At 41.6% G+C, this 19,592-nt stretch overlaps 1 protein-coding gene across 9 annotated transcripts in view; it reads left to right on the plus strand.

Annotated features, from left to right (window-relative positions):
- AREL1 (apoptosis resistant E3 ubiquitin protein ligase 1) overlaps positions 1 to 19,592 on the plus strand; it is a 46,790-nt gene that overhangs the window by 8,349 nt on the left and 18,849 nt on the right. For 5 of the 9 annotated variants that reach the window (XM_088839441.1, XM_088839446.1, XM_055435643.2 and 2 more), the window contains 4 exons: positions 11,056 to 11,375; positions 15,725 to 15,785; positions 16,737 to 16,963; positions 17,927 to 18,164. In XM_088839441.1, coding sequence (XP_088695567.1) covers positions 15,770 to 15,785; positions 16,737 to 16,963; positions 17,927 to 18,164 — 481 coding nt within the window. In that variant the 5' untranslated portion in view covers positions 11,056 to 11,375; positions 15,725 to 15,769. The remainder of the gene's footprint in view (positions 1 to 11,055; positions 11,376 to 15,724; positions 15,786 to 16,736; positions 16,964 to 17,926; positions 18,165 to 19,592) is intronic. The other 4 variants (XM_088839445.1, XM_055435650.2, XM_088839442.1 and 1 more) reach the window with 3 other exon arrangements.

Genomic DNA, 19,592 nt, shown 5'->3' on the forward strand with positions numbered 1-19,592 from the left:
CAGAATTTATTTGGATTTCACAAAACTTTCCACCAATATTCTTTTTTGGTTCCAGGATACCACACTACATTTAGATCATGTATGATTTTGATAAATAGATTGGGGTTTTCAGTGAGCTTTTTCTGTGCCATGTATGTGGTCCAGTAATCCTCTCTGACCAGTGCTGAGGAAAGTCATTGACCTTGAGAATAAACAGTACCACATAGGTGGTTTTTGTAGCCTTTGATGCTCAAAGCACTGTTAAGCCAGTGGAAGAGCTGGCTTTGCTCCCAGGAGGGTGGTGTGACGTTTCCTGAGAAGCTTAAGAGCTGATCCTGATTGTAGGTCCCTTCTTAGCTTCTACTAAAACCGTGTGTTTACCTCACAGATTTTAGTACATGAAACTATCCTCAATTATTTCTTGTCTTCCTTTTTACTAACTTGTGTGTCTCCAAGGGGTCAGGGACTATCTTACTTATTTTGGAATCTAGGAGGCCTGGCTTGCTGAAGTCCGTGGGGTTGCAAAGAGTCAGACACGACCTGGCAACTGAACAACAACAAGCATCCAGCATATTGCTTGGCATGTAATAGGTTCTTAATACACATTTGAAATTAATAAGTCCTTGTTTGGTAACATTGATTAGTTATTAGGTCAACAGAAGTTTTGTTTTGAATGCCACATGTGTTGAGTTTCTCCTTCAAATTGATCCCTCTTAAGTGACCATGTCTGTGGCTAGTTGAGTTTTTCTTCCCAGAATCTTAATCAGAGAAGTATAAAATACTTATTTAAGGTTGCTCTTTATTCTGATTGTATAAACAATTTATTTTCCTTAAAAAATAAGAGTAGAATTGAAAGTAATAGTAATGTGTGTGTGTGTGTGCACGCGTGCGCGCATGCATGCATGTGCTAAGTTGTTCAGTGTGTCTGACTCTTTGTGACCCCATGGACTGTAGCCCGCCAGGCTCCTCTTGTCTATGGGATTTCCCAGGCAAGAATACTGGAGTGGGTTGCCATTTCCTTCTCCAGGGGATCTTCCCGACCCAGGGATCGAACACACTTCTCTTGGTCTCCTGCATTGACAGGTGGATTTTTCACCACTGCACCACCTGGGAAGCCCAATAGATGGTAGTAGAGGTAGAAGCTGTGTTAGCTTTTGAGTATATGTGTGATAGTTGCAGTCTCACCCACTGGGCTGTAGATCTGGCTGTTTGCCTGCCATTTCATGCACAGTTAATGAAATAAAAACTTCCTAGACTTATTGAGGGAGACGGCTTGTCAGATTCAGAGAATTAGTTTAAAATTTTTCCTGTTACAACCAAGATTCGGTGGCCCAGGGTCACCTAAGCATAAAAGCTGCCATGGTATGGGAACACTGGGGCCTGTTCTAAATCTGTGGATCGGGTACAGTAGAGACAGCTTGGTAAATAGAAAAAAACATCAGGGTAGGAGGGAGTTGTAAATCAGAGTTGCTGTTTTCTTGATTAAAGACTATGACAGGGGCCTAGATGAGCCCGTTTTCTATTTTGTTTCTCTCCAGACGTCCTGTGAAGTTAGGAAATGAGCAATGATAACTTCTCATTTCATTTCTCCCCGTTTTACTCACATTAGCTTTGTATACCTCTTTCCTCCTTTCTATGAACTATATTTAATTGCAAGGGGCGTAGAATAGAAATTTGTATACCCTGTTCATTTAATTTTGAGTCTGAAGAACTCTGGCTTATTTTAAAGAGACTGATGTAATGGAATCCAAGTTGAATTAAGAAATATAAAGTTACTTTTAAGAACCAATGTCAGGGGTCCAGAAGTTTTATGTCAATTTGAAGAGAACTGAAGGACTAAAATCTTGCCTATATTTAGAAGTGCCATTTATGAGATTGAAGAAGGGGAACATCTGTTAAAAGATAAAAATCTTTCCAATTCTGAAATAGACTATAACTTCAATAGTGCTTGGTAATATGGGAAGTTGATTTTAAAAGAAACAAAGGGATAATAAAATTGTGTGACTAATTATGAGATAAATGGAATGCAGGCGTTTTAAAGAAAAATCTTGTTAAAAACTTTGACAAGATTTTCTTAGATGAAGCTTTTAGATAAAATTTCTAGAAGAAAATCTTTGTGACCTTGAGTTAGGCAAAGATTTTTAAAGAAATCTTTAAGATACGAGAAAGGGCAAACTATAGAAGGAAGAAAAAATTTATAAGTTAGATTTCATCAAGTTAGGAAAGTTAGGAAATTTTACTCATTAAACAACACTGTTAAGAAAATGAAAACGCAAGTCACAGAAAATATTTGCTGAATGTGCATCTAATAAAGGACTTGTATTCATAACTTAAAAGAACTCTTACAACTTGATAGTAAGAAGACAGCTCAGTTTTTAAAAATGACAGAAGATTTGTATACCAGAGAAGCTCTATAAATAGCCAACAGGCCCAGCAAAAGATGTTCAGTATTGTTAGTCCTCGGGGATGTTAAAACCACAGTGAGATAACACATCACACCTATTAGAATGGGTAAAATTTAAAAGATTGATAATACCAAGCATAGGTCGATACAGTAACTGGAGCTCTCATACATTGCTGGTGGAAATGCAGGGTAGTACAGCCACTTGGGAAAATAGTTTGGCAGTTTCTTATAAATTAAATGTGTACTTATTACATGACCTGGCAGTCCCACTATTAGCTGTTTATCCAAGAGAAATGAAAATGTATGTCCACATTACACTTGTATTTGAATGTTTACCCATAATAGCCCCAACCTGGATAGAAGCCAATGTCCTTTGCTGGGGAATGGATAAACAAACTGTGTGCCCACGTGATGGGTGACTACTGCACAGGAGAATGAACTACCGGTACAAATGACAGCATGTATGGAGCTCAAAGGCGCTATATCGCACGTGAAAGACTGTATTTTCTGTGTGGTGTCATTTGTAGGCATTCTGCAAAAGGCAAAACTATAGCAAAGGAAAGTACATCAGTGGTTGTGCAGGAGGGGGGCTGACTGCAAAGCGTCTTGAGGAACTTCTGGGGATTATGAAATGCTCTGAATCATGATTGTATTTTATATCATTACCTTATACAGTTGTCAAAATTGTGTGCTTTAAATTGGTGACTTACTTCATACATATAAATGACACTTTAGGGAAACTAATTGTAACAAGAGATTTGACAAAGAGGTTTTTTTTTTTTTTGTACTAGTGATTTATATAGGATTAGAGAAGCGGTTTAAAGTTTGGAACTGAATTTGTTATAGACATTAAAATAATTTTGAAATAATAATATCACCGAACTGAGTTGCTAAGAGCTTACTAGTTATGTGTTGGGTCAAGTTTAAATTAGTATTATTGGTAAAAATAGATGGAGATAAAATATAAGTTTTATATGAAGTTGCTGTATCAGAGAATGAGAGTTCCAAATAACTGAGGAAAAAACGTGAGGGCTGATTTTGAATTCCCCCCTCTGGCCTAAATCTTTACTTGGTCTAATACAGTTTACCATCACTTTCTAGGAATAGTCACTTCTTTTGCCTCCAACAAATTACTTTAAATTTTTTTCTCCTCTAAGTTTCTTCTCATTTTGATTTGCTAGCTCCTCTGAGGAGGCAAGGTCAGGATATACCTACAGTTGGTCCCCTCTAGCAGTTTTTCCCCATTCCCCATGTCTTTTGACTGCCCTCCGGATCCTGGTATCTCTAGCTTCAGATGCTGATTTCCACTCACCTTGTGGATGTTCTCGTCTGGATATGTTCTATCTATGTGCCTTCTCAGTTGTTCAGTTGTGACTGACCTGGGGCCCCATGGACTAAAAGCTGCCAGACTCCTCTGTCCATGGGATTTCTCCAGGCAAGAATACTGGAGTGGGTTGCCATTTCCTCCTCCAGGGGGTCTTCCTGACCCAGGGATCAAGCCCACGTCTCCTGCATTGATAGGGGATATCCTGTAGATGCTTTAAACTTAAGTTCACTTCTGCACTCATTACCTTCCCTCCATATCTGCTCTGCCTCCTTAATTCTCTGTCATTATTCATCCAGGCTCCCAAGCATAGAAAATCCTGACTTGTCCTTGGCTTCTTGCTCCCCTTGAGCTTTTCTGTCTCGAAGATCACTGATCCTGTTGCTTCTAACAGAAACAAAGCACACTCTAGTCTCTTCCTGTCTACATCATGACTGGTGCCTAGAAGCTTCCTTGGACAGTATCCTCTTGTCTCTCAGCCATTGATCTTTCTTTTCAGAGTCTCTTTCACATTGCCCCCAGAGTTTCTTCTCTTTATGTGTGTGATCCTGTTACTCCCTTAAAGAACTTCTCTTGTGGCTTTGTTGCTGTTGTTGAGAGTCTAATCAGATGAAGTCATATTCCTTTAAAATTCCAAATTAAATACTTCTGAGCTCTCATTCTTCCTATCCCAAGATTGTCTCTCCTTCCCCACCCCTTTTGGAGGTTCTTGATGTATCAGTATGCCTGGATAAGAAGGTAGGCTCTGGGATCACATTGCCTGGTTCCTTCAGTTGTCAGCTTAATGACCACAGACACGTTATTTTAGCTGTCTGTACCTCCGTTCCTAATCTATAAAATAGGCCTTATAATATGTTTACCTTATACGGTTGCTGTGAGAATTAGGTGCGATGATACATGAAATACTTCAAACTGTTGGCATGTAGTATAAATTCTCAGTAGAGGTGGATTCTTGTTTTTATCATCATACTGGAAAAAGAATTCAGAAAACATAGTGTTTTGGATTGTTGCTGTCATTGGTTCAAAATGAGATTTCTCTGAATCTCTCATCTTTCCTGATGAGGAGAGAATAGAAATGAAAGCTGTGTAACTTGGCTGAACCAAATTCCCTCAGGTACACTCAGTGCTGTCTTCCTCATTTATTTGGGTTGGGCACAAACCGCCATCATAACCTGGCAGGCCCAAAGCCTGGGTAGCGCATCGAGCCATATCCCCTGGGGCTCTCCTGTGGTGCCAAGTCTCCTGGGCCTAGTTTCCAGTCTCAACCAGTCTTCCCTTCCCTTCTATTCCAAGTCTTGCTCCCCAAGGGCAGCTGAATTCCTTCCTTTTCTCAGTGCATCTCTATGTTATACTCAAGGCAACAGAAGAGAAGCTAAGTAGCGTGTTCAGGATTACTTAATTGTAAAATTCATGCTCTTGACCACTGCAGTGTGCTGTACTTAGTATCAGGCACCCTGGTTGAGCCCCATGGTTTTCCAAACACTTTGCTTTCATAATGCTTTTCATCACTCTCTCTTGACTCAGTACTGTTACTTGGGCCATTCCTTCTACCTAGGATACTGTTTGTTGTTGTTTTCCTGCCCTGCAAATGGCCTACTCACTGTTAGGTAACAGCCCCATTACCACTCCTGTGAAGACTCCTCACTCAGGCAAGAGTCCCTCTCTTCTTCCTTTGCCTTCCACACGTTGTTTTTCTCCTCCTTTGTGCACTTGCTACATTGTATTGTCTGTCTCCCACACTGAACAGGGTTAATGGGAAATAGATGGGGAAACAGTGGAAACAGTGTCAGACTTTATTTTTTTGGGCTCCAAAATCACTGCAGATGCTGATTGCAGCCAGGAAATTAAAAGATGCTTACTCCTTGGAAGGAAAGTTATGACCAACCCAGATAGCATATTAAAAAGCAGAGACATTACTTTGCCAACAAAGGTTCGTCCAGTCAAGGCTATGGTTTTTCCCGTGGTCATGTATGGATGTGAGAGTTGGACTGTGAAGAAAGCTGGTCGCCGAAGAATTGATGCTTTTGAACTGTGGTGGACTCTTGAGAGTCCCTTGGACTGCAAGGAGATCCAACCAGTCCATTCTAAAGGAGATCAATCCTGGGTGTTCATTGGAAGGACTGATGCTAAAGCTGAAACTCCAGTACTTTGGCTACCTCATACGACGAGTTGACTCACTGGAAAAGACTGATGCTGGGAGGGATTGGGGGCGGGAGGAGACGGGGACGACAGAGAATAAGATGGCTGGATGGCATCACCGACTCGATGGACATGAGTTTGAGTGAACTCTGGGAGTTGGTGATGGACAGGGAGGCCTGGCATGCTGTGATTCATGGGGTCGCAAAGAGTCGGACACGACTGAGCGACTGAACTGAACTGAAGAAAAGACTTTGTCTTACTTATCCTTGTGACCTTAGCTTTTATCACACAGGCTTAAAAAAAAATGGAATGAAGAATGAATGATACAGAAGAACCTAAAGATGTTAGTTTGCCAACAAAGGTCCAGCTAGTCATGGCTATGGTTTTTCCAGTAGTCATGTACGGATGTGAGAGTTGGATTGTAAAGAAAGCTGAGCGCCAAAGAATTGATGCTTTTGAACTGTGGTGTTGGAGAAGACTCTTGAGAGTCCCTTGGACTGCAAGGAGATCTAACCAGTCCATCCTGAAGGAGACCAGTCCTGGGTGTTAATTGGAAGGACTGATGTTGAAGCTGAAACTCCAATACTTTGGCCACCTGATGTGAAGAGCTGACTCATTGGAAAAGACCCTGATGCTGGGAAAGATTGAGGGCAGGAGGAGAAGGGGATGACAGAGGATGAGATGGTTGGATAACATCACCGGCTCAATGGACATGAGTTTGGGTAGACTCCGGGAGTTGGTGATGGACAGGGAGGCCTGGTGTGCTGCAGTCCATGGGTTTGCGAAGAGTCGGATACGACTGAGTGACTCAATTGAACTGAACTGAAAGATGTGAGTAATGAATTTGCTAAAACTGCGTTTAAGCTAAGAGAAAATACAGATGTCTAGGGATGGAGGAACATATAAAAATTAAAATGTGAGTATATGAAATGAGTGGCAGTGGGGTAGTATACCAGTAGTTGAATGAGGGTTGTAGTGCTTTTCAAAATTTTCAGCTCAGGTACCTCTAATGGTAGAGGATAGTGGGTGTGTAACCCTTTGGGGGCTGGAAACAGAGCCTGAAGTCGTCTTCCTGCCTCAGTGACAAAAAGCATATGAATGTTTTGAACATGTCCATGTTCATGTCCATGTTTTATCTTTAGAAATTCATGCATATTTTGCATTCTATTTTAGTATATAAATGAGTTTGTTATAATGTGAAAATACTTTTTCTCCCCATCCATCTCATCCTCTGATAGCTGGATGCAAGTGGGAATGTGTCCATTTATCCTGTCTCCTACCACATTCTAGCATGCCCCAGATCTCGGAAGCACGGAATGGGTTATAATCTAATACAGCAGCATTCTAGCTTTCTGTTTTGGGGGAGTGTCTGCTTGGGAGTATTATGTCATGGAACCGAGGAGGGTGAGCTCACCCTGTTCTGACTAACAAGGCTGTTCCTGGAGGGCTGCAGTCATTTGGAGGCACCTCATTACCAGATCGCTGGGGAGCAGCTGGAGAGAGTTCACAGAAGACCCACAGGAATGATTAAGAGGCTGGAGGGGCTGATGGATGAGGAAAGAATACAAATGAAAACTATAACTTGGCTGAACCAAGGTCGCAGGAATACACAACTGTATAAATATCTCAAGAGTATAAACTTGACGGGGGAGGGTGGTCTTTTATGGTGGGATTTAGTGGTGGGGAGAATAAACCTAGGGTGAAATTTAAGCAAAGGAAAAGGTAAACTAATAATCTCAAGTGTCTGATAGTGCACTTTATTTCTTGGAACATCCTCAGCTGGGCCCCTCTTAACTTGTGAGCCTTCGGCTAATTGAATGATTGGTGTTTTTTATTCGACTTCGTGGACCTGAGGTCGGCAGTTCTGTGCAGAGAATACTGGAGACCAGCATCTTCAGAGCACACATCTTTCTCCTGTGGGACTCATTCTGTGGGACTCAGGGGTCATTATTTGGCATTCCTATGTGCTGCCTATCTCTGTCCCTTTGTATACCAGAATTCTGAAGTGGACTTTCACATACTTTTTTTAAAATTTATTTTTTATTGGATTGTAGTTGATTTACAGTATTGTGTTAGTTTCAGGTGTCCAGCAGAGTGGATCAGTCGTACATGTACATCTATCCACTGTTTTAGATTTTTTTCCCATGTAGGTCATTACTGAATCCTGAGTATAGAGTTCCCTGGGCTATACAGTAGATCACAGCTTTTTAGAACAGCACTTTAAAAGTAGCGGCAGAGTCAGTGTGTTTGGCAATAATTTTAGAAATCCAGATATAGTATTTGGTCCCTGAGGTACTCGTTGGTTTTAGGAAATTGTAGCCTTGATGAAATCTAAGCATGATTGTATGAAGCACATACTTTGGGAAATGGTTGTATAAAATGCCTATTTGGGGTATGGAAGGCATAAAACTTAAATGACAATTGAAATTAGCCAGGAGACACATTTGCATAAAATTGCCAGTTTTATAGCTGTTTTCTTAAGAGGGGACAGTAGAACTGGAAGGTGATTTTTATGCTTTTTTTTTTGATACATAAAAATGAGTTTATTAATACTACACATTTACGTAACTTTAAAACTAAGTCATCTATACCAGAAATGGGTAAACTTTTTCTGTAGACAGTCAGTCAGAGAGGAAAGCTTTGTAGACCATATATCTCTGCTGCAACTACTCAACTCTGTTGTAGTTCAAAGGCAGTCAAAGATAGAATGTAAACGAAGGAACTTGGCTGCATTCATTCTTTTTGACAAAACTTTTTTTTTTTTTAAACAAAACCCAGTGACTGTCTGGATTTGGCCTGCAGGCTGTAGTTTGCCAACTCCTCCTGCTGTAGACCCTTCCTGCTCCTGAAAGCATGGTCTGCAGACCAGCAGTGTCAGCATCACCCGTGAACCTCATAGAGAGGTGCAGAATAGAAGGTGCCTTCTCAGGCTGGCTGCTCTAGAGTCGAGGCCATGCTTTCTGAATTTAACACACATAGGAATCAGCTGGGGAACTTGTAAAAGTATGGACTCTGAGATGACTTTGAACACCATGTTAGTCACTGGGAGGCAAAAATGAGTAAGACCCAGTAAGTGTCCTCAGGGAGTCTACAGTTCATTAGGAGAGACTACTGTATAAGCAAATAATTATAATACAGACTAATAAATGCTTCAGTAGAGGTATCTTCAGCATAGGAGTATCGCAAAGGAGGAAGTGATTGGTTCTGCCTGGTGTGGGGAGTCCTCAGAGGGTCTTAGGAATTGGACCAGGAAAGGGGCTAGGGGCTTGAATTGAGTCTTGAAGCTCACTAGAATCACTGAAGCATGGGGAACAGGGGTAAGTGTGGCAGTTCATGGTGGGGCACCATAAAGATGATGTAAGATCTAGGAGTTACTTGATTTAATAATCAAATAGCTGATCACAGGGTTGGAGACCCACTGAGATCAGTTTGAGTAGAAATAAAAGTTCAGTACATTCTATTATATTTACCTAGTTTTAAAATACTGTTTCCTTGGTTAAAAAGTAAAGATCTCTTGCCTGTTCTCTCCCTTTTTTAGAAAAACAAACAAACAGTATTTGTTCAGAAATAGAAACTTCTTATGTGTTTTCCTATCATTAAGAATTTGGGGGACTTCCCTGGCAGTCCAGTGGTTAGGACTCTGCTTCCACTGCAGGGGCACGAATTCAATCCATCCCACGTGCCACATGGTGAGACCAAAAAAAAAAGAGAGAATTTGGAAAACACTAAAAGGTACAGTTAGAAAAAAAAATGTCTGTAGTTCCAGACACCAAGAGATGACCACTATGAACATTTTTATGTTGCTCTTTCTAGTCTTCTTTATATAATGTAATATTTTAACAATTGGACTCATGTAAATAATTTTGTGCTTGCTTTTTCATTTAATATTTTATTTGTGAGTGATTCACTGTGTTGTTATTCCTTAAAAGTGTCATTTTTTAAATGCTTGTATTACATTCTGATGGATCTCTTATAGTTTATGTAATTCTTGTTTGTGGCTCGTTTGAACTGGTTCCAATTGCTAGTTGACCTAGGTTTTGGCTGATGTACTTGGCAAGTCTAGCACCATATTTTAAAATAATAACACATGCTTATTTATTTTTAATTATAAAAGTTTGCCAACTTGTTTGATCTGGTGGCTTTCACCCATTCTGTTCTTTTGCTTTTGTTAGCATTTTTTAATTTTGTTTCTTAGTTTGCCATTATAGAAAGGCAGTAGAATGGTCATCCAAAGCATGGCATCTGAGTCCAGCTTGTCCGGGTTTGATTCAAGTCTACTATATTCTGTGGTAATCTTGAGAAAGTTCCTTGAGAAAATGCCTCAATTTCCTCATTTGTAAAATAGAGATAATTGTGTCTATGTCTGAGGGTTGTGAGTTGATACATGTGAAGGACTGAGAACAGCTTCTGCCACGTGGAAAGGGACTGTCTCTTTTCACTTAGTGATCAGTACTTTCTTGTTGTACGGTGGCCGTTCTTGCTAGAACCCCCTTTCAGCTACATTTAGTTCATGAATATCTTTGGTCAGTAAAGACTGACTTTACCCAACTTTATTACTCAGTGTCTGTATCTTGAATGTTCACAGAAAACTTCCCCTCACTCTTAGTAGCAAGTTTCACTAAAATTTTAAAGATAAAGTCAGTATTGTTTAGCCCTGTCTTGGCAATGCGTACATAGGCACAAAGGGAGCAAACTGTATATAGGCTGACTGATCAGGTTATTTTTTAATTTACTTTTTATTTAGTTGGATGATTAGGTTTCCAAGCTCTTGGGTGGTTTTCTTCCAGCTGAGTGTTACCTTGGTTCCTTATTCATGGCTTATGAGGCCTCCTGCAGCCGAGCCCCACATATCGTCTCCTTTCATTTCTCTTCACCTTGTTCCCAGTCCCATTAAAGTGAAACTGGTTGTGTGGTTGGGAGGAGACTCACTCTTAAGTCTGTGCTCTAGTTTGCTTCTACTGAAGGGTTGGAATCAACTGAAGTGCCAGAGCTCCTTTCTGGGAAGTGACCAGCTAAGGTGGTGAGATCGCCTCTTGGCTTTTCTCGTGATTTTAATTGGGAAAAACTTGGTCAGAGTTCACCTGCCTTTGGTTATTTTTAGTGCCACAGGGTTTCTACTGCCTATTCTGTACTTTTTCTTTGTTGTTTGCTGGGAGTTCTCTTTGAGAAATAAAGACCTATCCCACTGACTCTTTTTTATTTCTTGTAGGATAGGATCCTAAGACAGCAGACCTGATGCACCCTTCTGCAGCTGACTGCATCCTGCATTAGAAAGAGGTCCAGGGATGGTATATTTGGGGATTATGTTTCTCTACCCTGGAATTCATGCAGTTCATTCCAGAAACATTGACCCTCTGCTCGTGTGACACACCCTTCCTGAAGATCTGATGGACAGACACTTTCTGTTGACCTTGCAGCTGTTTTTTTCATGTGGAAGTTGGAAGACAAGGTGAAAGTGGCCGAAAGGTACCTGCTTTGGTGAATAGACGTGCTCCCCTTGGTTCTTAGAACATGGGCCCTCGTTTAAAGGTAAGGTGATAGACTAGTTAAGGTTCACTTATTATTAGGATGTATAATATGAACTCAGTGACCAGTTTCTGAGTTCTCTCAGCAAGGGCTAGCTAGCATTGACGTGCACAGGTGCAGTTAGAATTGACTTTACTCCCAGCAGGGCAGATTCAAGTATGAAGAAATCAATTCTCCATTTCTGGGAATTGACTTTTTCACACTGGATCTTCAATGTTAGGGCTAAAAGTTATTTGATATTGTAATTATAAATCTTTGTACTAAAAAAAGGCAAAGAGTTTTAGAATATGTATGTCAGTCAACTTTCTAACATTCCCCTGAGACAAATAGCTTCAAGTATTTCCCCTTTCCCTCTTTTGTAGATAATGTAAGCCAAAATGCTGTAGTATTAAGCAGCTTGCCCGGGATCTTTTAGTAAGCAAGTGGTATTTCTGCATTAGATAATCGGTACTGCATTCCATTTTCCTTTGTAATGCTTTATTTTTATTTCAAAAGATTAAAAAGGAGGCCATAAACATTTATCTTTCTAATTTTAGCCTCGGTAAGATTGGGTAATGTTTTTCATACTTTCTTTTACCTGTTTTCTTAAATCTTTTCTCTCCCCAAATACTTCACTATCCGTATGACTCCACTCTTTTCATGATTCATGATTAACAGTTACATGAGGTTAAGAACATTGGGCTTCAGAGTTAGACATGGGCTTGAGTCACTTATCCTGCTGGGAGGTGTTCCGTAAGTCAACTTTTCCAACCCTAGCTTTTTTTTTTTAAGTTTATAAAATGAGGATAATAATGCTCATTTTACCAAGTTGTATTGGTGACAGTTATTTAGGCTAACTTGTGAAACACTCAGTACACTGTTGGCCTGTGGTAATGACTCAGTAAGGGGGGTTGCACGTTACGGGTTTACTGCTGTGAGGTGGGACCGGAGGAGAGATGGGGCAGGGAGCACACCACAGGCACAGTAGGAGGACAGAAACTGCCGCAGGAGAAGCGGATCCGGAATGACAGTGATTTGAGGGGCCACCCTAAGAGGAAACCCTGTACCCAAAGGCATGGAGGCTTTGTGACAGCATCCAGAAAGGCAGAAGATGCAAAAGGCAAGTTTAGAATGTGACCATGGGCAGAATTGAGAGCGGGGTAAAGTATTGCTGGGGGGTGGTCTGGAATGGTATTGTGGAGAAGTGGGATAGTTCATAAAGATCACATTAATGAGTGATAAATTGACAGAGCTAATTCCCTGGTCACAAGGTGGCTTCATGGAGAAGAGAGTTTGGAAACAAACAAAAAAAAATGGTATGCTGTTTTAAATAATAGAGGAAATTGGAATAGAAAAGTAGAATTGACGTATTGGAAAAGGTGTGGGTGATGTAGATCAGTGGTGATGATTTGGTTGAGCAATAAGTGAATGGGGAGAAGATGGATGAGGTCTTAACGAAGTCAAGTTTATTATCATCAGCCCTGAGCACTGAGACTGTGGCTGTTGTATAATACCGTTCCCCCAGTAGCTGGAATATGAGGTAGGCACTCAATGTTTGTTGGATGAATTATTTTAGTAAGAATTTTTTTTAACTCTTGATTATAAAAATTTTCAAACATGAAATTAGAACAGTATAAAGAATGCCAGTGTAGGCAAAGGTTTTAAGTATACTTAGGAAGGCTTATGGAGAAGGCAATGGCAAGCCACTCCAGTACTCTTGCCTAGAAAATCCCACGGATGGAGGAGCCTGGTAGGCTGCAGTCCGTGGGGTCGCTAAGGGTCGGACACGACTGAATGACTTCACTTTCACTTTTCACTTTCACACATGGGAGAAGGAAATGGCAACCCACTCCTGTGTTCTTGCCTGGAGAATCCCAGGGACAGGGGAGCCTGGTGGGCTTCCGTCTATGGGGTCACACAGAGTCGGACACGACTGAAGTGACTTAGCAGCAGCAGTAGCAGCAGCAGGAAGGCTTAAGGAAGCCTTTCTTTTTGTAGTTCTGATGCGTTTCTCGTTGAATGAAGTGTGACCCTATAGAGAGGTTCCCTCCATTTCTTATTGGCTCTGAAGCAAAGAAGTAGTGATGCTGCTACTACTATTGACAATAGTTACAGTAATAGTCTTAAAACTGGGAACTCACTGGCCCCATTCTAGGTTGTTTACACGTATTAACCCTTTACACGTATTAACCCTTTTCATCCTCACAGTACCCCAATGAAGTACACACAGATATTAGCCCCATTTGATAGATAAAGAAACTGGCAAATTATAGAGAGATTAAATAAGTTGTGAGTGGCAGAGAATGAATTTGAACACAGGTAGTTTAGCTTTTATGCATTGGAGAAGGAAATGACAACCCACTCCAGTGTTCTTGCCTGGAGAATCCCGGGGACGGTGGAGCCTGGTGGGCTGCCGTCTGTGGGGTCACACAGAGTCGAATACGACTGAAGCGACTTAGCAGCAGCAGCAGTCTAGCTTTAGTCTAGTTATGCCCTCATTCTCTGTATTATTCTTTTTGCTATACTTAAGAGTCTTGATAGCTGTGGAGAGTTATATTGAAGTCCTATCACCCTAAAGGAGATGGTACCATAGGAATTATTAAACCTCAACTCTTTTTACAGCAATGAGAACGCTAAAGCTTAGACAGGTCATACAGTTGCAGCCTGGAACTGGTCTCTGGGCTCTGACTTACTGCTTGTCAGCTGCCTCTCACAGAAATGTTGTTGGTAGTTGTCAGAGAGATAGTACATAGGAATTTCCCCAGCCCTCATGGTGTGTGCCATAAATTTAGTGTTGCTTTTATTCCTCCAAGGAGTAAGAGACTTAAGACACAAGTCTGTAGCATCACCTGCATACACTCCATTTTCTACTGCGTGCTGTAACTTTGCTGAGGACTAAGTGTTCACATCCAGGATCAGACTGAATGACATCCAACTGAAGCAGTGTCTGAGACAATTAAACTGCTGGTTTTGGTTCTACCAGGTCACCTAGTACATCCTGTAAGGCACAGACAGATGCTTTTAGAGAGATGATAGCAGCTTTTCAGCCTCAGAGATGAGATACTTGTTTGGGAAGGAGACTCACTAGCTGTAATCTCAAATTTTGAGTTAGTATTGTCTCTGTAGACCCTTTGGAGAGCAGTGTAACCCATGTGTATTGATACGGCTAATGTTCCATGTGTGGATTTCTTTTCTGGTAGGACTTGAGACACTAGTCTCAATTGGGATTTCTAAGAAACTTGACATGGTCACTCCTCAGATTACCTACTCCCTTATGGTTTCCATTGGATATATTGTTTTCAAAGGATCTAATGGCCATTTTCAGCCACTCTTTCTCTTAAATTTTCCCAGCACAATTAGACATCAAAGCATAAGCTGTTCCAAAAAAAAGTGATTTGGTTTCTCCCAAATCTGAGCATAGAAATTTTCATGTCTTGTCTCTAAGTTTTCTATTAGTGGTGATGAAAGGTGCTGGCTTGAGATCACATTGATAACCTTAATATCTATTGACTTTATAGAGTGACTTTAGTGCATTGTGAATCAGAGAGCATGTATAGAGCCTGTGCTAAGGTCAGAACTCAGTGATGAGATAGGAATGTCAGTGTGCATTGCATTTTTCCTTGGCAGTACCTTGGGTGGTTCAAATGAGTAATAAGATTGAAGTCTTACTCTGGAATAAGTCTACTAATAGTGAAAGTTTCCCCTCAGACTCTGGCCCCGTCTGAATTGTTCTGACCTTGGCAGATATCACTTGGGATGAGAAGTCCGGTCTCCTCCTCTGGTTCCTCTCCTTGGCCTCTGCTGGGCTCATCTTTCATAAGGCCGATTAGTTTGTCTGATTGGTAACAGCAAAAAACCCAAAAAGCCAGCGTCTCTTACATGCCCACTGCTTATTATTGAGATGACCCAGAGTTCATTTTAATTACATAATGCCAACATGATGATAATAATCCTTGCTTAAAAAAAAAAATCCACATAACTATTTCTACTTAGATGAATTACTTCCAGAAGGCAAATGTAAGGGGAAAGTGACTCCATTATCCTCTTTGCTTGTGTTAATTAGCACTACTTTGCATGGGGGAGGAAAACTGTCTTGGGGCCCTGGATCCAGGAAGATGAAAGCCATGTTACTGCATTTCGTAATTAGAAGTGGCTGTTTGTGGTATTCCTAGGGTGGTCGGTAGATTGGAAATCTTTCGGGGCAATGATGCAGTCTGTTTCTCTGCAGTGTTGTAGGGCACCTGTCAAGCTAGAGAGAGAGCAGGGACAGGAAGGCCAGAGATGGTTGGCTCAAGCCACATGCTCTGCTTTGTCTCTCCCTGAGTCGGCTGCAGGGAAGAGTCAGGAAAAACTAAACAAGTTTTCTTTTGCAGCTGCAGCTGTGATCCTCGGCTGTCTGTTGGCACTGAAGGGACCTGATGTTTTACGTTATTGGTACGTCACGGAGAAAGCTCTCTCTCATTTTTTTGGTTAGGGTTGCTTATACCCTTTTCTGCCTCCCTCTTTGTCCTTGAAAAGAGACTTAGAAATATTTCCAATCATGCCAGAATGTACCTTCACAGAGTTAGCAGCGGAATTCATTCATTTGAGAAATATTTATTGAGTAATTATAGCCGGTGCCAGACATTGTTTCCTGTCGAGGCAAAGTCAAATAAGGCAAAAATCTGCCTCCATGAAGTTTTTAACCCAAAGGGGGAGAAGCATTGAGTCGAGGAATGAATGTACAGGAGTTCGAGGGAGCCCAGAAGAAGAACCCCTAACTGTGGTAGGGCCTGCTGGGGGGCTTTTGCCAAGTGGACAGGGAAGGGGAGGGCTTCCAACTGCAGAGAGCAGAACACACGTTCTTTTTACTACTCTTGTCAGGCCCAGCACAGGCAGGGCTCTTGGGGGTGGGCATTGTATATGGTCGATGGTATAGGACGAGGGTTGGCAGACTTCTTCTGTGAAGGGCCGAAGAGTAAATATTTTCAGTGTTCTTGCCTGGAGAATCCCAGGGACGGGGGAGCCTGGTGGGCTTCCGTCTATGGGGTCACACAGAGTCGGACACGACTGAAGTGACTTAGCAGCAGCAGCAGGCCATACACTCTGTGTCACCACTGCTGAACTCTGTGGTTTTAGGGCAAAACCAGCCCCAGACAATAGTAAATGAGTGGGTGGGGCTGTGTTTCAGTAGAATTTTATTTGCAGAAACAGGCAGTGGGTGGAATTTGGCCCAAGAACCTTCGTTTTTGACCCTGGTATGGAAGGAAGTTCCTGTCTTCACCCACAGAGGTGGTGACCCGGTAGAGTGGGTCTTTGGACCTCTCCCCTGACTGATGGCTGGCCTGTCCCATAAGGAGAAGCTGTGATGTGTAATAGGTGGTGTGTGTTTTCTCTTTCACATAGGTGGCATCACAGTGTCTGTGGTTGCATTCTTCTTCACAATTAAGTTCCTCTTTGAGCTTGCCGCACGTGTAGTCAGCTTCCTTCAGAATGAGGACCGCGAGCGCCGAGGGGACCGGACTATATATGACTACGTGCGGGGAAATTACCTGGATCCCCGGTCTTGCAAAGTCTCCTGGGATTGGAAGGACCCCTATGAGGTGGGCCACAGCATGGCCTTCCGAGTGCATGTAAGGGAATGTTTCTGTCTCTGTACGCACTGGGGTTTCTGAGTCAGTTGCCTTCCAGGGCGCAGTCCGGTCTCTCAGTCCGGTCTGGCCTGGACTGTTAATATTTTCCCTTGTTTTTCAATTCCCCCCTGCTTCGCGCCGCACCGCCCCTCCCCCGTGCCCCGACCCAGGAACTTGGGAATTGTTAACATCTGAAGAGTCAATTTTTCTGTCATTTGGCTTTAATAGGTGCTAATCTTAGAAGAAGTATAAAGCTCAATATTACCTTTTCAGAATGAGAAAAATGTTACTGAAGAGGGTAGGTTTTGTAGATTAGGGGTTGGCAAACCATGGCCCAAGGGTTAAATCAAGCCCACTTCCTGCTTCTATGAATACAGGCTTATTGGAACACAGTCATACCGATTCATCTTCCTGTGCTGCCTATAGATGCTGTCACACTTGAGACGCTAATCACAGTTGAGTAACTGTGTATGACCTGCTAACTAACAGTGTTGCTCTCTGGCCTTTTGCAGAAAGTTTGCTGCCTCGGCAGTGACTTCTGCACTGCAACCTTCTTCTTGGTTTCATAGTCCGAATCCCCCAGCCTTGCCTAGAGCTTTTGTTCTCTCAGCGCCAGTGATACCCACGGACTTCCCTTTGTGTTTGAGCTGGCAGTGATAAATATAAGAAAAAAGGACGAGTAAGACAGGGGAGGCAGCCTCTGTGGTTCATTAAGGGTCAAGTTGAAGTGGATTCAATAGTACATTTCACCCCTTGCCTCTGAAATGGTTAAGACTTTGTCTGTGATTTAATGGTTTTTCTTGAAAGCATGGAGAGAATTTGTTTCTCCGTGTGCGAGCAGGACTGTAGGATTAGGTGGGTGTGGGGATTTACCAGCCACCCCCTCCCACCCCACACTCTCTCAAGTTGCACAGGAAATGTGCCCCTGCTCACCAATGGGTGTCCCTCTTCTCCCCGCCACAGTTATTCTATAAGAACGGGCAGCCCTTCCCTGCACACCGGCCTGTGGGACTGAGAGTCCACATCTCTCATGTTGAACTGGCAGTGGAAATTCCAGTGACCCAGGAAGTGCTCCAGGAGCCCAGTTCCAATGTGGTCAAGGTGGCCTTCACTGTGCGCAGAGCTGGGCGGTATGAAATCTCAGTGAAGCTTGGTGGATTAAACGTGGCCTATAGTCCCTACTACAAGATTTTTCAGCCTGGTAGGTTTTTTGGTTTTTGTTTTTCTCCCTCCCTCCATTCCTGCCTTCCGTTTTCTTTTCCTTTTTTCTCCTTTGCTTTTTAAATAATGCCTTTATTGAAATTTAATTCACATGCTTTATAATTCATTCATTTAAAATACACGATTTAATGGTTTAAAAATATATTGCTGGGTGGTATTATTGCCTGGTGTGAGTATACCATACTCGATTTAATCTTTCACCAGTTAAAGAACGTCTGGGTTGTTTTCCAGTTTGTGGCCATCATGAATAGCGGTTTTAGTGTGCACTTCCCTAGTGCTTAACAGTGTCGAACATCTTTTCATGTGCTTATTTGCCATCTGTGTGTCCTTTTTGATGAAATGTCTTTTGTCCGCTTTCTAATGGGATTTTTTGTTTTTTTACTATTGAGTTTTGAGAGTTCTTTAAGTCCTTTGTTACAGATGTGGTTTGCAAATATTTTCTCTCAATCTTTAGCTTTTCTTTTCATCCCCTTAATGGGGTCTCTCACAAAACAAGTTTTAATTTTGATGAAGTCAATTTATTAATTTTTCATTTTATGGATCATGTTTTGGTATCTGAGAACTCTGACTAGTCCTAGGCTCTGAAGATATTCTCCTGTGGGGCTTTTTTTGTGTAAAATTTTCCAGTTTTACTTTTAGTATTTAAGATTGTAATCCATTTTTAGTTAACTTTTATAATTTAGGTCAGTATTTTTCTTATACATGTCCAGTTGCTCCATCATCATTTATTGGAAAGGCTGTCTTTCCCCTATTACATTGGTTTTGCACCTTTGTCAGGGGTCTGTTGGGCATGTTTGTGGTGATCTGTTCCTGGATTCTCGTTCTATTCCATTGGTCTATGTGTCTGTCCTTCCACCAATACCAAAGTCTTAATGATGTAGCTATGTAATAAGTCTTGAAATGGGGTAAACTGACTCTTTCCACTTTTCTCTTTTAGAATTCTTTTAGCTCTTCCAGAACTTTCACCTTTCTATATAAATTTTATTTTTTATTTTTATTTTTTGGTTCTCAACCTATTTAATGTGTAAAAGGGGAAAAAAGAGGAGGTAGGCAGAATTTCGGTCTGAATACATTCTCGGAATGCTGGCCATCCAGAGCATCATTCTGAACAGCTGATTATCTTCTGTGACTCGAGAGAGTTTCAGTTTTGAAAAGACCTAATTCCATGGGATTATGGTGACTCATTTATCATAATTAAATACAGAAATTTAAAGGCTCCAAGCAAACAGCAGGGCGGGACTAATATGACAGTAATAGCTGGGGTTGATGGGGCAAGAGGCAACCAATCATAAAATTACTTTCCCCTTGTAAGAAAGGGTTTGCACTTTTAACATAGATTATACATTCATTATGGTTTTTAAAAACAGTCAAGCCTAAATAAATTCTTCATACCATAGAGAAAAGATAC

The sequence above is a fragment of the Moschus berezovskii genome, chromosome 9 (assembly GCF_049115385.1).
Source record: "Moschus berezovskii isolate FMDL1 chromosome 9, NW_MosBer_1.0, whole genome shotgun sequence".
NCBI classification, from domain to species: domain Eukaryota; kingdom Metazoa; phylum Chordata; class Mammalia; order Artiodactyla; family Moschidae; genus Moschus; species Moschus berezovskii.